Source organism: Pleurodeles waltl, chromosome 6, assembly GCF_031143425.1.
Source record: "Pleurodeles waltl isolate 20211129_DDA chromosome 6, aPleWal1.hap1.20221129, whole genome shotgun sequence".
Taxonomy (NCBI): Eukaryota; Metazoa; Chordata; class Amphibia; order Caudata; family Salamandridae; genus Pleurodeles; species Pleurodeles waltl.
The window spans coordinates 337,350,917-337,372,268 of record NC_090445.1 but is presented as its reverse complement, the minus strand read 5'-3'; the positions used below and the strand labels follow the sequence as shown (position 1 = coordinate 337,372,268).

At 44.6% G+C, this 21,352-nt stretch overlaps 1 protein-coding gene across 4 annotated transcripts in view; it reads right to left on the bottom strand.

Annotated features, from left to right (window-relative positions):
* The window catches only part of ACIN1 (apoptotic chromatin condensation inducer 1), a 729,433-nt gene that overhangs the window by 527,123 nt on the left and 180,958 nt on the right, over positions 1 to 21,352 (bottom strand). For all 4 annotated transcript variants that reach the window (XM_069238220.1, XM_069238221.1, XM_069238222.1 and 1 more), the window contains exon 5: positions 4,714 to 4,802. In XM_069238220.1, coding sequence (XP_069094321.1) covers positions 4,714 to 4,802 — 89 coding nt within the window. The remainder of the gene's footprint in view (positions 1 to 4,713; positions 4,803 to 21,352) is intronic.

Here is a 21,352-nt window from a genome sequence, read left to right as displayed (position 1 = left end):
AATTTGTCACTGCAGGCCAGTGACTAAATTTACCAAGTCACATTGACATACTGGTACACCCATATAATTCCCTTGTATATGGTACTGAGGTACCCAGGGTATTGGGGTTCCAGGAGATCCCTATGGGCTGCAGCATTTATTTTGCCACCCATAGGGAGCTATGACAACTCTTACACAGGCCTGCCACTGCAGCCTGAGTGAAATAACATCCACGTTATTTCACAGCCATTTACCACTGCACATAAGTAACTTATAAGTCACCTATATGTCTAACCTTCACTTAGTGAAGGTTGGGTGCCAAGTTACTTAGTGTGTGGGCACCCTGGCACTAGCCAAGGTGCCCCCACATCGTTCAGGGCAAATTTCCTGGACTTTGTGAGTGCGGGGACACCATTACACGCGTGCACTATACATAGGTCACTACCTATGTATAGCGTCACAATGGTAACTCCGAACATGGCCATATAACATGTCTAAGATCATGGAATTGTCACCCCAATACCATTTTGGTATTGGGGTGACAATTCCTTGATCCCCTGGGTCTCTAGCACAGAACCCAGGTACTGCCAAATTGCCTTTCCGGGGTTTCCACTGCAGCTGCTGCCAACCCCTCAGACAGGTTTCTACCCTCCTGGGGTCCAGGCAGCCCTGGCCCAGGAAGGCAGAACAAAGGATTTCCTCTGAGAGAGGGTGTTACACCCTCTCCCTTTGGAAATAGGTGTGAAGGGCTGGGTAGGAGTAGCCTCCCCCAGCCTCTGGAAATGCTTTGATGGGCACAGATGGTGCCCATCTCTGCATAAGCCAGTCTACACTGGTTCAGGGATCCCCCAGCCCTGCTCTGGCACGAAACTGGACAAAGGAAAGGGGAGTGACCACTCCCCTGACCAGTACCTCCCAGGGAAGGTGCCCAGAGCTCCTCCAGTGTGTCCCAGACCTCTGCCATCTTGAATGCAGAGGTGTTGGGGGCACACTGGACTGCTCTGAGTGGCCAGTGCCAACAGGTGACGTCAGAGACCCCCTCTGATAGGCTCTTACCTTTCTTGGTAGCCAATCCTCCTTTCTTGGTAGCCAAACCTCCTTTTCTGGCTATTTAGGGTCTCTGCTTTGGGGAATTCTTCAGATAACGAATGCATCTCCCTCTTCGACTTCTACCAAGGATCAACCATTGACTGCTCCAGGACGCCTGCAAAACCACAACAAAGTAGCAAGACAACTACCAGCAACAATGTAGCGCCTAATCCTGTCGGCTTTCTTGACTGTTTCCTGGTGGTACATGCTCTGGGGGTCGCCTGCCTTCACCCTGCACAAGAAGCACAGAAGAAGTCTCCTGTGGGTCGACGGAATCTTCCCCCTGCTAACGCAGGCACCAAAAGACTGCATCACCGGTCCTCTGGATCCCCTCTCATCCTGACGAGCGTGGTCCCTGGAACACAGGAACTCTATTCAAGTGACTCCCACAGTCCAGTGACTCTTCAGTCCAAGTTTGGTGGAGGTAAGTCCTTGCCTCCCCACGCTAGACTGCAAACCTGTGTACTGCATGATTTGCAGCTGCTCCGGCTTCTGTGCACTCTTCCAGGATTTCCTTCATGCACAGCCTAGCCTGGGTCCCCAGCACTCCGTCCTGCAGTGCTCATCCCGCTGAGTTGGCCTCCGACATCGTGGGACCCTCTTTTGTAACTCTGCGTGGACTCCGGTTCACAAATCTTCCAAGTGCCTGTTCAGGTACTTCTGCGGGTGCTGACTGCTTCTGTGAGGGCTCTCTGAGTTGCTGAGCGCCCCCTCTGTCTCCTCCTCCAAGGGGCGACATCCTGGTCCTTCCTGGTCCTCAGTAGCACCCAAAAACCCCTACTGCGACCCTTACAGCTAGCAAGGCTTGTTTGTGGTATTTCTGCGTGGGAATACCTCTGCAAGCTTCATCGCGACGTGGGACATCTTCCGTCCAAAGGAGAAGTTCCTAGTCCCCTTCTTTCTTGCAGAACTCCAAGCTTCTTCCATCCAAAGGCAGCTTCCTTGCACCTTCATCCGGGGTTTTCTGGGCTCCTGCCCCCCCGGACACTGTTGCGACTATTGGACATGGTCCTCTTGCTTTGCAGGTCCTCAGGTCCAGGAATCCGTTTTCAGTGCACTGCTGGTGTTTGTTGTTTTTGCAGAATCCCCCTATCACGACTATTGTGCTCTTTTGGGGTACTAGGTGTACTTTACTCCTACTTTTCAGGGTCTTGGGGTAGGGTATCTTGGACACCCTGACTGTTTTCTTACAGTCCCAGTGACCCTCTACAAGCTCCCATAGGTCTAAGGTCCATTCGTGATTCGCATTCCACTTTTGGAGCATATGGTTTGTGTTGCCCCTAGACCTATGCTTGCCTATTGCAACCTATTGTCATTCTACACTGTTTGCATTACTTTTCTTACTCTTACTTACCTGTTTTGGGTTTGTGTACATATAACTTCTGTATATTACTTACCTTCTTACTGAGGGTACTCACTGAGATACTTTTGGCATATTGTCATAAAAATAAAGAACCTTTATTTTTAGTAACTCTGAGTATTGTGTTTTCTTATGATATTGTGCATATGATATAAGTGGTATAGTAGGAGCTTTGCATGTCTCCTAGTTCAGCCTAAGCTGCTTTGCCATAGCTACCTTCTATCAGTCTAAGCTGCTAGAAACACCTCTATTCTACTAATAAGGGATAACTGGACCTGGCACAAGGTGTAAGTACCTTTGGTACCCACTACAAGCCAGGCCAGCCTCCTACACAGGGTCACAGTCTTTTCATTGCATTCTGTAACTGCTTTTTCAGACACAAACGTTTGTGCACCTCTGGCAAGAAATATACAGAGGGTTGCTATGGTTGTATCTGAGGAATGTGATGGGACATCAACACCAAAGTATTTATTCACGTACCCCGTCCCTGTGGGAACTGGCTTGCGGCATATAATACCTAAATACTATTGATCAATTGTAATGTAAGCTCTATAGGGCTGTCCAGCATCCAACAGAACACGAGACAGATCATCTCACAAACACCCTAGACAACTTAGATAAAATGTAGTCAGCTATCACCATGCACACCACATCAACTCACTCCAAGAAATACCACGCAAACACCCAACAGACCAAATCACACATTCCTTCTCAGAAACATCCAACACACTGCTGATACACCACACAGCCTACTATCACTAAAATTCTGACAGTACTTACAACTTACCTTTTGGCAAAACACCAAATTCCTTGTGTGTAGACATGTTAAGAAAACCTTCTATGACAAAAGCACATATTAAAACGCCATTCTATCATCCTTATGAACAAAACACAGAACCACAGCCATATAGCTGACAGACTGTTACTATCTCAACAGGGTATCCCTATGCTCACACCTACATACATCAGAGAACCATTCAGCACAGATTAGATTAAACACAACATACCTACATGGGCACAAGGGGAAACTATATATTTAGCTATACTAAGAATGTTACTGGAAAGTACAGTATGCATAGGGCAGGCAATAGAAACTATGAACCCAGTGGACTAAAATAAATGGCAAGTCCTTTAGCACATATAGCCAAACGAATATCACACTACAAACATTTGCCCCGACTTTCGTGTTCTCGGTCGAAGTGAGTTATTCCATAATTCCAGCCAACTGCCAGGACAAATGAGGCGATGGCTTGGTAGTAATTAAGCCAAGTGAAAATCCTTTGACTCCTATTCCTCTTCCACCATGTGGCCGTGTAGAACTTTTACTTGTGCAAATAATTTTATCCCACCATACCTTTTGTATTTCTGCCTTGTTTACCACCCCACCCACCTCCTCCAATACTGCAACACGTTAATTAATTTTCGTTAGTCCTTTGCATCCTCAAGATGTTAAGATTTACCATAATATGCAACTTCAATATGTGGGTGGATGATAATGATCACCCTGACTTTTGATCTCCTACACGCTTATCTAGTGCTTGAGCTGCACCAATTAGTTACTTCTCCTACACATTTAGCAGGGCACATCTTGGATCACATCAAATCCATCTTAAAGTCTCCAAAGTAATTTTGTTGTCTGCAACTGACCACTCTGTAATTTTTCTCTCTGTGAACCTAAAGCAGGGAAGCTGAAGTGACTGTTCTTTATGAGCCACAAAGGATGCTAGCCATGAATACTGGCTTGATTCTGGTCAATTAGCATCTCGGACCTACAAGAAAAGGACGCCCAGACACCAAAGGCACTACCATACCACCCAAAAGGTAGAAATAACATAATGTACCATAACATGTACAGTGTGCCTCTGAGCTACAGTCCAATAGTACACCTGCTCCCACAAGGGTCTCTTTTGCAGAATCTAGAGGATCCTGAAGCATCTACATTTAGTGCAGTCTAAACTTTCCTTGCAGGTTTGACTGAACTCCATCCTATTCTCTCTAGCATATTTCCTTTGTTCTCCCCGACGCACTGGTACAGACCACAAGTCTTCGTCTGTCCTTCTTCTCTGCCCTTTCACCGTTGTTCTCTTGTCTCACCCCTAAAAATGTAAACGAGTAGGCCCATACTCCTACCCCACTGGAAAAGGACAATCAATGTATTCTCCCTCTCTTGGATGGTAATGAGCCCCACACAATGCAGCATCCCTCTCCAACAACAAGCCTCATCACATTTCATACAGCTCCCATCCACCAACATCCAATGGCAGATAACTATGATGCGTACGTACCTGTCCAACTCTTGGCGATCTCCTTTCCCGCCTTGATGGTCTTTTATCTGCCAGATTCTCCAACTCATCCAATACTGGATGACTTTTCTCTAGTGAAAGGGTAAACAAAATGAGAATTACTTTGATTTATCTACAAACAGGAAATCAAGCACTCCATGCAACACCCTACCCCATGGTGTACAACACCCAGAAAGCTTCAGAATATTAATTATTCATGTGTTTTGTCTAGTGACTTTTTCTAAAACTAAAAAGTCTTCATCCATTCTCACCGGAGTTCTTAAAGAATAGTGAGTCTTCATTTATATTACAGTGAACATTGAACTGCTTCTGATGCTCAAAGGTCTCCAAGTGTACTACGTAGAGTACGTGACCACCTACACCAAGATGAGAGGTTCTGCGTCTGTACCAAATAGTAGACACAGCACGTTGAAGACAAACGTTTCACCATGGCAATCCTCACTGCATCTGAGATTAGAGGACTTTACCCACACTAACTAGAGTATCTATATCCCCTGTGGTACAAGAGGATTTCCATCTAGAATTCCCACAGTGCTTACAGGCCCTATGAGATGAAAGATTCTTCATTTGTACTACTTAAAGTATGCACACTACCTCGAAAACCAGATAGTAGTAGTCTAAGATCTCTGGACAGTACAACTTCAGACTGAGACTAGATGCTTTTATCTGCATTAGATTGAATACCATCTCAGTGGTGCCTGGTGCCCAATATAAGTATTTAGTTTGTTGCAGTCTTTTAAAACCCACCTGCTCCAGCAGCAGTAAATGCTTGGAGTCTGTGCCTCCAGGGGTTCCAGGATGTTCAGTCCAAGAAGCACAAGGTAAGTAGAGAGAACATGTACAAGCTTCTTGCTTGCTTACTTCTGGCTTGGTTAGCAGCAGAATAGGGGAGTTGAGTCTGCCCAAAAAGACCTGAGTATCTACTTCTTATGGTCACCTGCTACAGACACCATAAAGGAGAGATGATGTGCACAGAGGTTATTCTGATTCTGCCACTGGCAAAGAGAAGGTTTTGCCAGTCACAGAAGGGTAGATCCCCAAAGTGAGATATCTAGTTCAAGAGACGATTCTAGACAAACCTACATTGGACCACCATATCGGCTACCCATACCTTTGTTGGGGATAAAAGACACACACTGTAGTCTTGCCTCCATTTCCTGGCTCAAAAAAGGACAGACAGGTATTGATTGATTATGTAAAGAAACATCATGTGACCGATTATATATAGTCATCCCAACCGGATAAAAACAAAGGAGGCTTCAGGGTATAATCTTGCATCATCTTCCTACCATGCAGGTGATTCCCTTCCAAGAGCTCGACAAACATGAGAGCTTAATTCCCCGGCTGGGGGAGCCGAGCATGGCGCATCTCCCATTTTACAACACACATCAGATTCTATAGAGGAGTTTGGCAACTTTCTACATGGGGAACTGTGCAATCAACTGCTATGATATATTATGATCTGCCCCACCCCTGTTTAGAGACAACATTTATGGAGGCGCTGTCCATCACAACCAGAACTTTTGGTGAGACTGAATCTGGATTGTTACAGTTGACTTTTCTTCGATTTCCTCAAACACAGCACACCTGAAACTTTCTATAATATGGTGCTGGTTTAGTAGCAGGTATTTGAAACCATCATGGGCCTATGTTTGAATTGCTACAGAAGTGTGTGTTCTTCTTTAGCATCTGGCTTGTGATGTGGACTACTGTATTATTACTGTTAAATGGATATCATGTCCTGGACAGAACAGTGTGGTTGTAGTTCTTCTGTCACCATCTATGGCACTTTTCTTCTTCTGACAGAGTTCAAAGAGATGTATATGTTGTGGACATTATGGCTTACCTTATACCAGATGGTGTGGTTTGGGATAAAATCCCTTATCAGATTATGGGACCCACAGAAATCTTGCAATTACTATATGATAAAAAAAATCCAATGGATGATATTGTAACTCATAATTCCATTTCAGATGATTGGAATGTAGAAACAGTAAAGAGTATGATGTCTGATTTAGAAGCATATACCACCCTTGAAAACGAAGACCCTTATTTAAATGTGTACTATTATAGGAGGAACATGTTTTATCATCACCATGCACACTGTTACCGTTATAGAACTAGCTCTCTCTGTGAAATTTGTGGTGCTACCTGTATGGGGGCATTGTGCAGTGGGAGCACTGCACAATGCCACCCTACAGGCAGCATCACAAATGACATGAAGAAATTCCCCTAATTTAATGGTGAACATAGATCCAATATCCCTGCTTTCTATTACAAAGTAAACCCAGGGGAGGTGCAAAAGAATATAATGACAGGCCCTGAACTGATTTATGATGATGACTTTAATAGAAAATGGAACATACAGGGTTATGAGTACTGGAAGAAAAAGGCAGACATAAAAAGTGTATGGTGTACCACATTTTACTCAAGGTACAGACGTTCTATTCAGAGCATACATCTGGGGTCTCCAACTTTTTCTGTAGTGAGAGCTACTTCTGATCAGTAAAAACCATTGTAAGCTACTAAAGACTAAGCAATTTGCACATTGTTACCAGACACCCCCACACCCAGCTTAATTGACTTTAAGCCTAATGTCCATAGAGCCAGATACTATGGTTTGCACAAAATACTTTACTTGTGTCACTGTGACAGGGCTGCCATGCGTGTCAGTGATTTTGTGGTCTTTGGGGACGTATGAACATGCATACATATGAATGGGATATAGGTATCTGGGAGCAACTGGTAGCTCGCCTTTGACTGGTTGGAGAAGCCTGGCATACATAATACCCAGAGCGATGATTTTCCTAAACAAAACTTTTCAGCAGACTTCCTGCCACGGTTTTGGTAGTATGAAAGGTATTAGAAAACCTTCCATTCCCATAGAAGCACAATTCACAGATTGGGAACTGAAAATGATTGTGTTTCTTTTCCAACACTTCTCATTTCAAACTACTAACAGTGACAGCAAATTGTGTCAACATTGGTTAAAACACTGCAGCGTACAAGCTGTAAAGCAGCATTTGTCACAAGTAAGAGACAATATAGACATTACTGACTTAAGTTTAGGATTGTGTGCTCCTAGAAACAAAACACATGATATATGCCATGTATAATGAATTATGTAAAGTTTCACAGCAAGAAGCAGCTGAGAACAATTAGACAAATTGACAAAGAAAATTTAGAAAGGCTTTTCAAGTGCTAAACAACGGTCTAAATACATTGTCAAGACGTGTGTATTCACTAAATATCATAGTGTCCACTACACTAGACCTGATACAAGATAACATGAATATGTTGCAACATGGCCAGGCTCAATTTAGAGGTTTAATCCAATTAAATTTGCACTACAAATACTAAGTGGTGGTCACATTCCTTGGCAGTTTCTAAATATTTCAGAATCCATTGAGCTATACAAATTGAATCCTACTCAAAAAACCACGGCGAAGAAATAATCCACACACGTTATTAGATATAGAACAGCTAGATCAAATCCCCTTTTCAGTAACTAACACTCAATCTATAACGTGGCCATTGTGATGATACAAAAGAATGCATGATCAATTTCTACATCAAAGGCGAGAGACACTTCTGTTTAACACAGGTCTCTGAATGAAGACAAAGATGATTTTATGAGCGTATATGGTTGCAGATATCCCCTTGGGCAATCTTTGTTGTGCCACTCAATGGGCCAGATGTAGGTAGATTCCAAATTGCGACTTGCAAATTGCGAGTCAGAGCGACTCGCAATTTGCGAGTCACAAATTGGAATGTAGGATGGTGTCCCTGACACCATCTGCGACTCACAAGGGGGTCGCAAAGGCCCACATCATTAATATTCATGAGGTGGGTTGCAATTTGCGACCCCCTTGCAAGTGGCGCCATTCACAGGGATGGTGGCCTGCTGCGGACAGCAGACCACTATGTCTGTGACTGCTTTTTAATAAAGCAGTTTTTTTTTTTTTTGTAATGCAGCTCGTTTTCCTTAAAAGAAAACGAGATGCATTACAAAAACGAAAAATGAAACGTTTTTGTTTCATTTTTTCAGAGCAGGCAGTGGTCCATTGGACCACTGCCTGCTCTGAAAAAATGTTTGCAGTTCCATTCACAAAGGGAAAGGGGTACCATGGGGACCCCTTTCCTTTTGCGAATGGGTTACCACCCATTTCAAATGGGTGCAAACTGCGATTGGTTTGCGAACGCGTTCACGGTCACAAAGCAATCCTGCATTGCACTGCGGCTCACAATTAGGAAGGGGACTCCCCTTCCTAATTGCGAGTCACAAACCCGTTTTGCGATTCGGTAACCAGGTTACCGAATCGCAAAATGGGTTTTGTGCATTGCAAAGTGCATGGATGGGTGCCAGGATTTTTGTGCTACCTCTTGGAGACTCCCACATTGAGTGTTAAAACTCAACACATATTGTTGGCAATGTAAGAGCCATGCGCTGCTTCATCCATCTAACAACTTGAGTTGGATCCTGAATCATCAAGCGAACATGCTACAGAGGCTCAACAGCTACATGCAGGTTTTCACATGCAACTGAACATTGTTGCCTAGCAGGAGAATTGCGATTCTTATAGGTTAACTGAATAAAAATTGAGATTTTATTAAAGACAAAGGAGGCTAGCATTATGATTAAATCTTTTATTCATTCTTCTGAGCAACTCCTATAAAAGCAAGTCAAATAGAACCTTGAAAAACATCACAGTCAATAGAACTTTCAGTCCATCAAAAGCAGCCTCTCCTCCATTTTATAATGTTTGATCTTCTCCATATTCGACATTTTCTTTGAAACCCTCGTCTTCAGTAACACGTCGTCTTAACTCTTTATCAAACACAACACATCATTTGATCATAGAGTATTTCTTTTGAAAAAAACAATTTAAAATCACCCGAGAAATGAAACAAAATTAAACAAAAACGTACTTCCTCCAATAAATTATTACACATTTAATACAAAACATATATACACCATTCATTCACCAACTACTTCTAAGTCCAGGAAGGATGGGTGGGATAATGCTAGCCTCCTTTGTCCTTAATAAAATCTCGATTCTTTATTCAGTTAACCTACAAGAATTGAAATTTCATGTCAAGACAGGAGGCTAGCATTATGCATGAGTAGTAGGAAGGGATACCTTTAATCACCATATTAAAAGTGACAGTTATCCCGCCCCGGATATGACGTCATATCCGGTGGCTGGGACTTCCGGTGTCCCAGAAAGCCCTCCCCGGAAGTGACGTGCATGGGGATGTCACGTGGTTTGTGAACACGTGGTGTCACGTGTTAGCCCTGTGTCTGGGTCCTAGCCCCTGGGTTTTGGCCTATGAGCTGTGTAAAAAAGTATGACTTAGTGTTGTGCAAGTGGTTTCAGAGCCTGAGAGGGACAGGTCTGGACATGTCAGACATTCATGCCCAAGTGCCAGTTAGGGGGCCTCTGCACAGGGCTGCAAAGTGGGCGGTCTGGTCAAACCTCCACACTGTTGGCTAATCCAAAAAATAAATAAAGTGGGAATGGTCAAATGCTGCTTATGTTAGAGCAAGCCTATCAATGTAGAGAGGTAAATCTAAAACAGATGTGGGCCTGCATTCTTTCATGGGTTCCCAGATGGTTTAAATTAGAAACTGACCCTGTAATTAAAAGTTTGAAACACCCCAGAGGTTGTTGTGGCATGGCTAATCTAAAACAGAGATGTGCCTGCATTCTTTCAGGGGGTCCCAGAACTGACCCAGTAATTAAAAGTTTGAAACACCACAGAGGTTGTTGTGACATGGCTAATCTAAAACAGAGATGTGCCTGCATTCTTTCAGGGGGTCCCAGAACTGACCCAGTAATTAAAAGTTTGAAACACCACAGAGGTTGTTGTGACATGGCTAATCTAAAACAGAGATGTGCCTGCATTCTTTCCAGGGGTGACAGAGGTGTGGTTAAATTAGAAACTGACACGGTAATTAAAAGTTTGAAACACAACAGAGGTTGAGGGGCATGGCTGATCTAAAACAGAGATGGGCTTACATTCTTTCCAGGGGTGACAGAGGTGGGGTTAAATTAGAAAACAGACCCAGTAATTAAAAGTTGAAACACAACAAAGGCCAGCTATTGCTAACCTATAACAGATGTCTATTTCCAGGTCCCACCAATCATAGAGCCCAGGCATAATTACCCCAGTGAGCATGGTATAAGAGCCCCCCACCTTCACTGACCTCTTTTTTCTGAACTACATACTGACATTTGTGGCAAGCAGGGCTGTATCAGGACATAATGGCTGGAAACATGAAGGGCAGAGCTCAGACTGGTGATGCTGAACATCTTCTACTTAAGGTCTGTAACAGTGTGATGTGTGTATGTGTTTTACTAAAGTTTAACAATGACATTAGCACCAATCTGTTTAACTATACATAGAGATGTAAAATGCCTGCTTTTAAAAAATAAATAAAAAATACAAATTTAAAAGCTATTAGTGTATTTTTGAGATACTGTAATTACTTTGTGGGGTGATTTTGTTTAAATGGTACTAGTAGGGTCTTGTGCTATGTATTTGTATTTTTATGGGGGCGCAATTATTTTGGGGATTGTACTGGTACTGCTTAACTTGTACATGTTAGTTCTGGGTTTGTGTATCTGTAGGTATTTTTAAAGTCTGCACTTGTTTTATGGGTCGGGGCTGTTTAATTGGTACTTGTGGGGGTTATGTGCTATGCATAGGCATGTATTTCAGCGCGAGCGCACTTGCGGTGTGGGGTGTATTGGGAATGCTTAATTTGTACATGGTGGCTCTGGGACTATGTAGGGACCGGTATTTTTTAAAGTCTGCACTTATTATGTGTGATGGTCTTGTTTAAGTGTTTACTTGTGGGGTCATGTGCTATGTATATGGTGGGGCTGTGTTTAATTTGTAAAGGTCTGCTGTGGGGAGCAGTATGTATATTTTTTTTCCTTAAGTGCATTTTTATTTTAAGGCAATAGTAATATGTGGCCACACATTTAATTCTGGCAGGCGTTTGTTTAAATGGCCTGCTCTAGGGTGCCCTGATATTAATTTTAGAGCGCCGCTCACCATGATGTGGAGAGCGGCGTTCTAAAATTAATAAATGGGCTCCCCAGAGCATTCCCGAGCTCTGGGGAGACCTATTATCAACTTTACAGTGCGGTTTTCAGAGTCCCTCAGGGGCTCTGAAAACCGCTCTGAAATGCTGAAAATAGGTCTCCCCAGAGCTCGGGAATGCTCTGGGGAGCCCCAATATCAACTTTTCAGCGCGCTTTTCAGAGTCCCTGAGGGACTCCGAAAACCGCGCTACGATGTTAATAATAGGTCTCCCCAGAGCTCGGGAATGCTCTGGGGAGACCTATTATCAACTTTACAGTGCGGTTTTCAGAGTCCCTCAGGGGCTCTGAAAACCGCTCTGAAATGCTGAAAATAGGTCTCCCCAGAGCTCGGGAATGCTCTGGGGAGCCCCAATATCAACTTTTCAGCGCGCTTTTCAGAGTCCCTGAGGGACTCCGAAAACCGCGCTACGATGTTAATAATAGGTCTCCCCAGAGCTCGGGAATGCTCTGGGGAGACCTATTATCAACTTTACAGCGCGGTTTTCAGAGCCCCCCGGGGACTCTGAAAACCGCTCTGAAATGCTGATAATAGGTCTCCCCAGAGCGCGGGAATGCTCTTGGGAGACCTATTATCAACTTTACAGCGCGGTTTTCAGAGCCCCCTGGGGACTCTGAAAACCGCGCTGAAATGCTGATAATAGGTCTCCCCAGAGCGCGGGAATGCTCTGGTGAGACCTATTATCAACTTTTCAGAGCGGTTTTCAGAGTCCCCGGGGGCCCTGAGAACCGTCCTGAAAAGTTGATAGTAGGGCTCCGGACGGCTGTAGCCGCCCGGTGCCAGCGTGTTTTTGGAGTGTTTGAGGAGGTTCTCAGAAGTCGCTGGGGAATACCCCAGAGGCTTCTGAGAATCGCCTTGAAGGTTTAATTACAGAGAATGCCGCGTGTGTTTCAGCGGCATTCTCTGTAATTAAACCTTCTTCCGACCGGCTCACAGAGGCCACGGGGAGCTCCCGAGGCCTCGGTGAGTCGGTGCTAGCCGTCGTAGTGCGGCGTTTGTTTTAAAAAAAAGGAGTAATGGCGCGTGGCCATGGCCTGTGGGGCCATGACCACGCGCGCTAGGGCCCTAGGGCCCATACAAATATAAAAAAGAAATAAAAATGAATAGCGTTTTGGGGGCCTTGGGATTGGGGCCCCCAAGGCCCCATAGGGCAGCATTTAAAAAAAAAAAATAATACAAATATGAGGGCCCTGAGCACAGGGCTCAGAGACCCCCAGGCCACCATGTGGCAGCCTTTTAAAAAAATATATATATATATTTATATATATATATATATATATAGCAAGTGTGGCCAGGGGTTTAGGGGCCTACAAGGTCGTTTTTTAAAGCATATAAATAAAAAAAATATTGAAATAAATTAAAATAATAATGATTAAAAAATAACTATCCCTGGTAGGGAGCCTCAGACCCCTCAAGTACCCCACACCACTCACCTTAGTTCAGGATGGCATTGGATCTGATTTTGTTGCCTTGAAAAAACCCAGGACCTCACACATGTTGCATCCACATCCGGCCATTTTCTTTTTTTTTTAAAACAAAGACTGTATGGTGTTGGAATTGGCTCAGCTAGGAGTTTAGACTGAGCTCCGCCCCCCCCCCCCCCCCCCACATGGTTCACAGCCTTGTTCAGCTAAGGTGAAAACCAGGCATGGCTCCTAGGATCCAGTTTCCTGGCTATGTCTTATAGAGACAATCTTTGAGCTCGTATTATGCAAGAGCGCCACCATGTGGAATTTGTTTATTAAACCGTGTATAGTTTTTGAGAAAAGTTTTACAGTTGTCAATATGTATTTATACTTACAGAACATGGGGATTCAACAATTTGAATCTTGATATATATATGTATATATATATAAAAAAAAAAAATTATTAATTTTTTTTTTTTTATATTTTCTTTTTTATTTTTTTCCTCAAATTTAAAAAAAAAAAAAAAAAAAAAATGTCAACACTCGGTGTGCTTTTATGAAGGGTTCTGCCCTAGAAGATGAATTGTGGGGTGCTTAAAGGTAAATCTGTCTCTCTTGTACACAGGACTGTCAAGAGTCTGGGGAACCCCCTGTGCAAATGGAGACCGTGCAGCAAGGTGAGTTACAGGCCCTTGGTCGTTCTGAACGACGTTGTCAGGAATGTTATTTTTATTTTACTGCTAATGGGAACCCATGTGCTTGCATAGGTTATGATGCTGAACTCAGGTGTGCGCTTGCCTCTCTCCAACAAATCCTTCATGTTCAAGATGGGTCAAACACCTTGTCACAGGCTAACGTTACTGCAGGTAAATATTAGGGTTCTTTTTGTAACCCTCTCTGAAAACCTAACAAGCCCTACAATCAGACCTATATTTGGTCATCATAGTGAGTTCGTATAGTCTATGTATTATCTTGTATGTGTAACATTATTTTTTATGTTTTTTATCCCGAGGGGTCCCTGTGGATGAAGCGATCCGGAATTTGGATGCAAAGCTTAAAAGCCAGCCCCGCAAAAGGAAGGCCCCTGGTTCTAAGGACGGCCCGCCCATTAAGAAGGGCCCCTCAAGCCGAAAAACCAAAGGTGATTTTTTAGAAAATGTAGAGGCTGATGTATACTGTCCTTAGTGTGTCTAAACGTCTTTCACACCCACCGGTATACCGGCTATAACTAACCCTAATATGTATTTTGCTATCTTTACATCCTAGAATCATCACCCCAGAGCTCCGGAGACGTCGGCCCTCAGCCTAAGCAGCGGCTGTCGTCTTTAAAGGTCTGCACTGGGACTGCTCAAAACCCCACCGCGTCATCGGTACACGTGAACCAACCCGAACATCAAGACCCACCCTGCAACCTCTCTACAGCCACCGATCAAGGTCCAGGTACAACTCTTAACGGCCCCACACCAACCGTCATAAAGGGAATGCCTAGTACAGCGAACACTTCTGCAACAGCTATCCCGGGGATGGGGCATGGACAAACGGACAGTATCAATCGTACAACACCAAACGCCCAACTGTTTGTACCGTGTGAGGTCTCTGGAGGGTCCCCAAAACCGTGCAACAGTCCTAAAATAAATCGGTTGTCCTTAAAGAGTCGTAGGAAGAAGTTCCAGACCCCAGAGCTGCAATCTGGACCTTTAGACCTGTCTTTTAAAAATGTTGTTAAGGTACAACCGGCTCCCCCTAGGGCCCAGAGTTCTAATACCGGGGTGTCTGGCCACACCCCAACCCCTACAGGGTGTACAACTATCCCCTCTGTGTTATGTGACCCCTCCATGGAAAATGATCACCCTGCAGAGGATCCCTACTCCCACTGTATAGAGCTTCTTAAGGCTCTAGCTGGTACTACCCAAAGTTCTGAAGCCCCGGCATCCCCATGTCTGATGTCCCCCGATACACCCCCGGGGGCATACGACCCCACCAGTCCTGCGCCAAGTGCCCGTGCGCAATGGTCTTCACCATCCTCATCAATATACCCCGACAGCAGTATAGGGTGTAGCGGAACGCAAAATCAGAGTTTTGGAACACCCTTGAGCGATGATCAGGACTCTCAAACTCCTGGGTGTTCACACTGGAACCCTGTTTTTACGTCCCGCCCTGGTCCAGCAACAGTGAGTGGTGGTGATAACGCCAGCCATTGTCCTATAACCGGGGTGGCTCAGGGAGTTGGCAATCATACCTCTAATGTCATAAGTTCGAGCCTTGAAACCAACCTTTCAAACCGTGCGAGAGTTCTAGACAGCTACATTAAAGAAATCCATCAGTCGTTCAGACAATTAAAATGCCAGCTCCGTCTAAAAACTTTAAAACTGTGTAAGAACGACGGTAATATAGCGACATCCAGAGCTAGCATAAAGGCTTTAAGACAGCTGATGGCTCGGTGTAGAAACACAATGGCCCAAACTTGCGCTTCAACAGTTATAGCCATGGGTAACATACCATCATGACTAGGCGCGCGTACATACACGGGGAATGTTAGAGGTACCTTTACCAGTACAATGGGCCATAGGTCTAAATATGAAAAGAAGCCACAGCACCTACTTAGTAGAGCTCTAAGAGTTTTACGAGCGCTCAATAGTCAGAGGTCATGTCAACCCCCAAAACCAGCACCCATAAGACCTCAAAATATAGAGTTAGGAGGTGCTGTTGGTCTTTACAGGTCCTCTGGGGGTGGCGGTCCGAGCCGTCTCAGCCTTAAACAGTCTGGAGGAGCCCCATCCGAAGTAGATGTAGGGTCAGTGTCACCATTTGTAAACAACACAAATATTGTTCAGATCGGCGGGGGACAGTTACCAAAAACCAGATGGGCCCATAAGAAGCCAAAGTGGCTTGGTAGCTCTAGAAAACGCAAGGCTGTAATAAAAAAGTTAAAGAAAGCCAGACTCTGCGTTACCAGAAGGTCTAAAAACACATCTACATCTAACCATACCCCTGTGAGCTCTCCAACAACCAGTAATTCTCAAACTGAGGCTTCAGAACCAGTATTTATGGAAAGTGTGAGACGGTATAGTCGAGTTGTAGAGCGGTTTAACGCTACAGAGCACTATGAGGAGTTTAGGTTTGTTAACCTAGATCGCCTACACTCCTCAGATCATGGCATTATAGCTATACATCAGGCTGTGCAAGCGCTAATCGAACGATTGTTACACGATGTGGGTCCTAATGATTTCTTTCAGATGCGTTTTCAGGGCCAGGGTCTCAATAGTCCCCTGTTTACCAGACGGTCATCTCGGGATGTGTTTGACGCTGTAACGTTTTTAGAAAACCTATCTAAACTTTTACAGAGCAAGGCTGAATTATTGGCATACGGGTCCTTTAGAATCATCGCCCTCGTTGTTAGGGGTCGCGAGGGTGGTGCTTCCAGAGCCTTAAAGAGCGTTATGTACAGTAAAATCATTGGCAAGAAATCTCGGTGGTTGCTCGATTTTAATACCGGAGCTACCAACATGTGTCTGGCCGCAAGCATTGCGGGTTTATTGATGGACCGCTCTACCCCAGACGCCGTCATTATGTCGATGGCTGTAGCGGCACATGAGGCACTTCAGATACCGACTGACAAAATGGTCGGTTTTGGGGATCTGGGCCTTTTTGAGAACCACTTTGCCGTGACGGTTAAAGTTCTATACCATGCCGGTTCTTGGAAGTACTTCACTACCAATGAAAGTGTGAAAAACAAGACCGTGTATGTGTTGCATCATGAAAACCACTTTTACGGTGTCTTGAACCTGAAGGGTTTTCTAGGGGCCAAGTATGTGTGTGAGCATTGCGATCATATATACAACAATCGGACCAAACACCAGTGTGAATTTCACTGTAAAATGTGTCAGAGGGACGGTTGTGTCAATGACAGTGCTCAGAAAGTGAACTGCACAAAGTGTAAGCTGTTTTGTCGGTCGCAAGACTGCTTAATCACGCACATCGGCCTAGCCCAATGTGTTCTTAAAGCCGACTGTGGGGCGTGCGGTCGCTATAAACCTGTCGACCATGAATGTAAAGGCATGGAATGCCCTAGGTGTACCGTTGCTTTTATAGCAGGAACAACACATGAGTGTTACATGCTCAGAAGTCACTACCCAAAAAAAACAGAAGATTATATCGTCTTTGATATAGAGTGTACGCAAGAGACGGGTGTGCACCAGCCAAACTATATTTACGCCCACAATCTAACAGGTGATGAGAGCTGGGAGTTTGAAGGACGGTCCTGCGTGAATGATTTCCTCATCACGTTCATGCAACCTCGATACCAGGATTTTACATTTCTGGCTCACAACTCCAAAGCATATGACTCATTCTTCATTATCCGTGACCTGATACATGAAAAGTTGCCCATTAGTCTCATAACCCAAGGTTCCAAACTAATGCTGCTTAAGGTTGTACCTTTTGACATTAGGTTCATAGACACCTTGAATTTTCTGCCCATGAAGTTGAGCAAACTGCCAAAAGCCTTTGGGTTTGAAGGCTGTAAAGGTTATTTCCCTCACTTTTTTAACACCTGGGCTAATCAGAATTACAGCGGCCCTATGCCTCCGCCCGACAGTTATGGTTGCGAGTACATGATGCCCTCTGAAAAAGAGAGTTTTCTACAGTGGTACGATGAAAACCGTGAAAAATGGTTTCATTTTCAAACTGAATTGAAAGCATACTGTCAGGCGGATGTTATGATATTGCGAAAAGCATGCAACCTTTTCAGAGATGTTGTGGTGGCGATGACAAAGCGGGTCCTGTTTGTTGAAACCGAATCACTTAAGAGTAAAAAAAAAATAACTGTATACCTGGACCCATTTCAAAACATTACTCTGGCTTCAATGTGCATGTCTATTTATAAACACATGTTTTTATTGCCTGAAACTATCGCCTTAGTACCACCCGACCTCTATAACGGCAAGCAGAAACGTTACTCCACCCCCTCTATTCAGTGGCTCATGTACGTCTCTGCGCGTGAGAGCATCTTCATTCAGCACGCTCTGCAGGGTGGCGAATACCGGCTGGGTCGCTACTATCTAGACGGGTATGCATTAATTAACGGCGTACCAACGGCCTTTGAGTTCAACGGGTGTTTTTACCATGGCTGCCCTCAGTGTTACAAGCCCCATGAGTTTAATAGACTGCAGGGAACCTCGTTTGAACATCTGCACCGCAGGACTATGGCGAAGGCGCAGTATATTGAGAGTTGTGGGTTTGTTTTGAGAACTCTATGGGAACATGATTGGGTAACTGAGCTATCAAAAGATGGTGAACTGAGCACTTTTATTAAGAGCCAGCAGTTACCTTCACCGCTGGAACCCCGTGACGCCTTATTCGGCGGGCGTACAAACGCCATTCAATTGTACCGTGTAGCTGGCCCTGGTGAGAAAATACATTACTACGACTTCACAAGTCTGTATCCGTTTGTGAACAAGGTGAAGTTGTACCCTATGGGCCATCCTACAATCATATACCAGAACTTTAAACCTCTCAAAGAGTACTTTGGAATCATTAAGTGTCAGATTCACCCACCGCGGAAACTTTACTTTCCGGTGCTCCCTTATAGAGTCGAGGGTAAGCTAATGTTCCCCCTATGCCGTACCTGCGTTGAAATTATACAGCTTAGCGAGTGTCGGCATAGTGATGAGCAGAGGGTGCTGGAGGGGACATGGTGCACCATCGAGGTGCAGACGGCCCTAGAGAAAGGGTATCGCCTAGGTAAAATCCTGGAAGTCTGGCACTTTCCAAACACAACAACCCAGCTCTTTTCTGAGTACATCAACTTGTTTCTCAGAGACAAGCAGGAGGCCTCGGGGTATCCAGACTGGTGTGTCGATGAGCCCTCAAAGAAAAAGTATATCGCTGATTACAAAGCTCGCGAGGGTATTAAACTGAGACCGGCGTTCATTAAGGTTAACCCCGCCCGCCGTAGCTAGCTAAGCTCTGTCTCAATTCCTTGTGGGGAAAGTTCGCACAACGTACCAATTTGTCAAACACTTCCATCGTCACAGATCCAGATGAGCTTTTTAAGTACATATTCACACCTGTTTATGACATATCCAGTTGTGAATTTATTGACGACGAGACGGCCGTTCTATGCTGGAAATACGCCAAAGAGTACCCCACAACGTGTAACAATATAAACATCTTTATAGCCTGCTTCACAACCGCTCACGCCAGGCTAGAGCTTTACAGGTTGCTGGACAAGCTTCAGGAACGGTGTTTGTACCATGACACTGACTCGGTTATCTTTGTGAGTAAAAAAGGTGATGAAGATCCTCCGCTGGGTGATTATCTAGGGGATTTGACCAGCGAGCTCGAAAAGGGGGAGTATATACAGGAATTTACCTCATCAGGCCCTAAGACGTACAGTTATAAGACCTCAAACAACAAGGTTTGCATGAAAGTCAAAGGTATCACTTTAAACGTCAACAATACGATTAAAATAAACTTTGACAGTCTGAAGGGTCTGGTGCACGATTACTCCGCCTCGAGCGATCACAAAAATAGCAAAGCCATTGTTGTAAACCAGCCGGGCATTGTCAGGTCCAAGAAAAAATGGGAAATTACAACCCAACCGATGTATAAAACCTTAAGAGTAGTGTTTGACAAACGGGTCCTCACATCTGACTACAAAACACTGCCTTACGGTTACTAAATGACATTAGAGGCGCGAACTCCACCCAGACATGGACACTAGACTACAACACCCATTCTCCTGCGTTTTAGCAGGTCCCTCCAACAGCGGTAAAAGTTTTTTTATAAAGAAACTGCTAGAAAATGCTCCCGGTGTTTTATCTCAGACCCCAAACAACATTGTGTGGCTTTATTCATGCTGGCAGGATCTTTACACGGAGCTCACCCTAAAGTTCCCCCACATTCGGTTTATAGAGGGTATCCCCGATAATCTCAACGACGATGATTTGCTACCAAAACAACTTGTAAACATGGTCGTGGTGGATGACCTCATGCGTGAAGGCGGGGACCACCCCGAGATTGAGCGGGCTTTTACGCAATATTCACACCACCGTAATCTGAGCATATGTTATATAGTGCAGAACCTGTTTTACAAGGGCAAGAGCAGCCGATCCATAACTCTCAACGTCTCATACCTGGTCTTATTTAAAAACCCCAGAGACAAACTTCAGATCTCCATTATAGCTAAACAAATGTACCCCGGAAACACCCCGTTTTTCATGGAGGCCTTTAACGATGCTACAGCAAAACCCCATGGTTACTTACTGGTGGATTTGAAACCCAACACTCTTGAAGACTACAGACTACGAGCCGGCATACTACCACCTGACTTCCCAGTCACCTACACGCCTAAAACAATGCCCAAAACCTATAAAAAGAACAAGTAAAAAGATGCTTATAACATTTACACTCTAAACCTTGTAATATAAGGACGCCACAATGTCTGCGAGGTTGCGGCGTAATTTAGGCCTTCTAAAAATGTTGATCACAGCCAGCCCCTCTAAAAGAAAAGCAATCCTTTGCGCTGCCTCGGATGATCTAGTGGCCGACATTTCAGAAATAGCCCTAAACACCCTAAAAGGTAATGTCCCGATATCAACGAGCCAGTTCCGCGTTCTGAAGAAGAAGCGCCACATTATTAAGAAGCTCAGCAATAAGAGGGCATCGCTCCTTTCCAAAAGAAAACTGGTCAAACAGTCTGGCGGTTTTATAGGGTCGCTGCTAGGTATAGCTATACCCCTAATCACAGGGCTACTGTCGAGGTCCTGATGGAGCACGCCCACAAAATGTACCTCGTACCCCGGCAACAACTGGAACATCTGGGCCCTTCTACCACGGATGTCTGGGACATACGCAAAAACGAAACGCAGCGTCTCGATGCTGAAATCAAAGCCATTTTGAACCGAACTGATTTAAAACCCCACGACAAAGCAGGGCTTTACTCAGGAGCCCTTCAAAACTTTCTACAATACTACAAGCAGCTAACCTCTGAAAAAAACAAACTGACGCTGTATACCCCAGATGCTGAACAGCAGCCAGGACCCTCTATGGTGTCTCAAGACACAGGCCACACAACCACAACGGATGCCTTTATCTTAGACCTT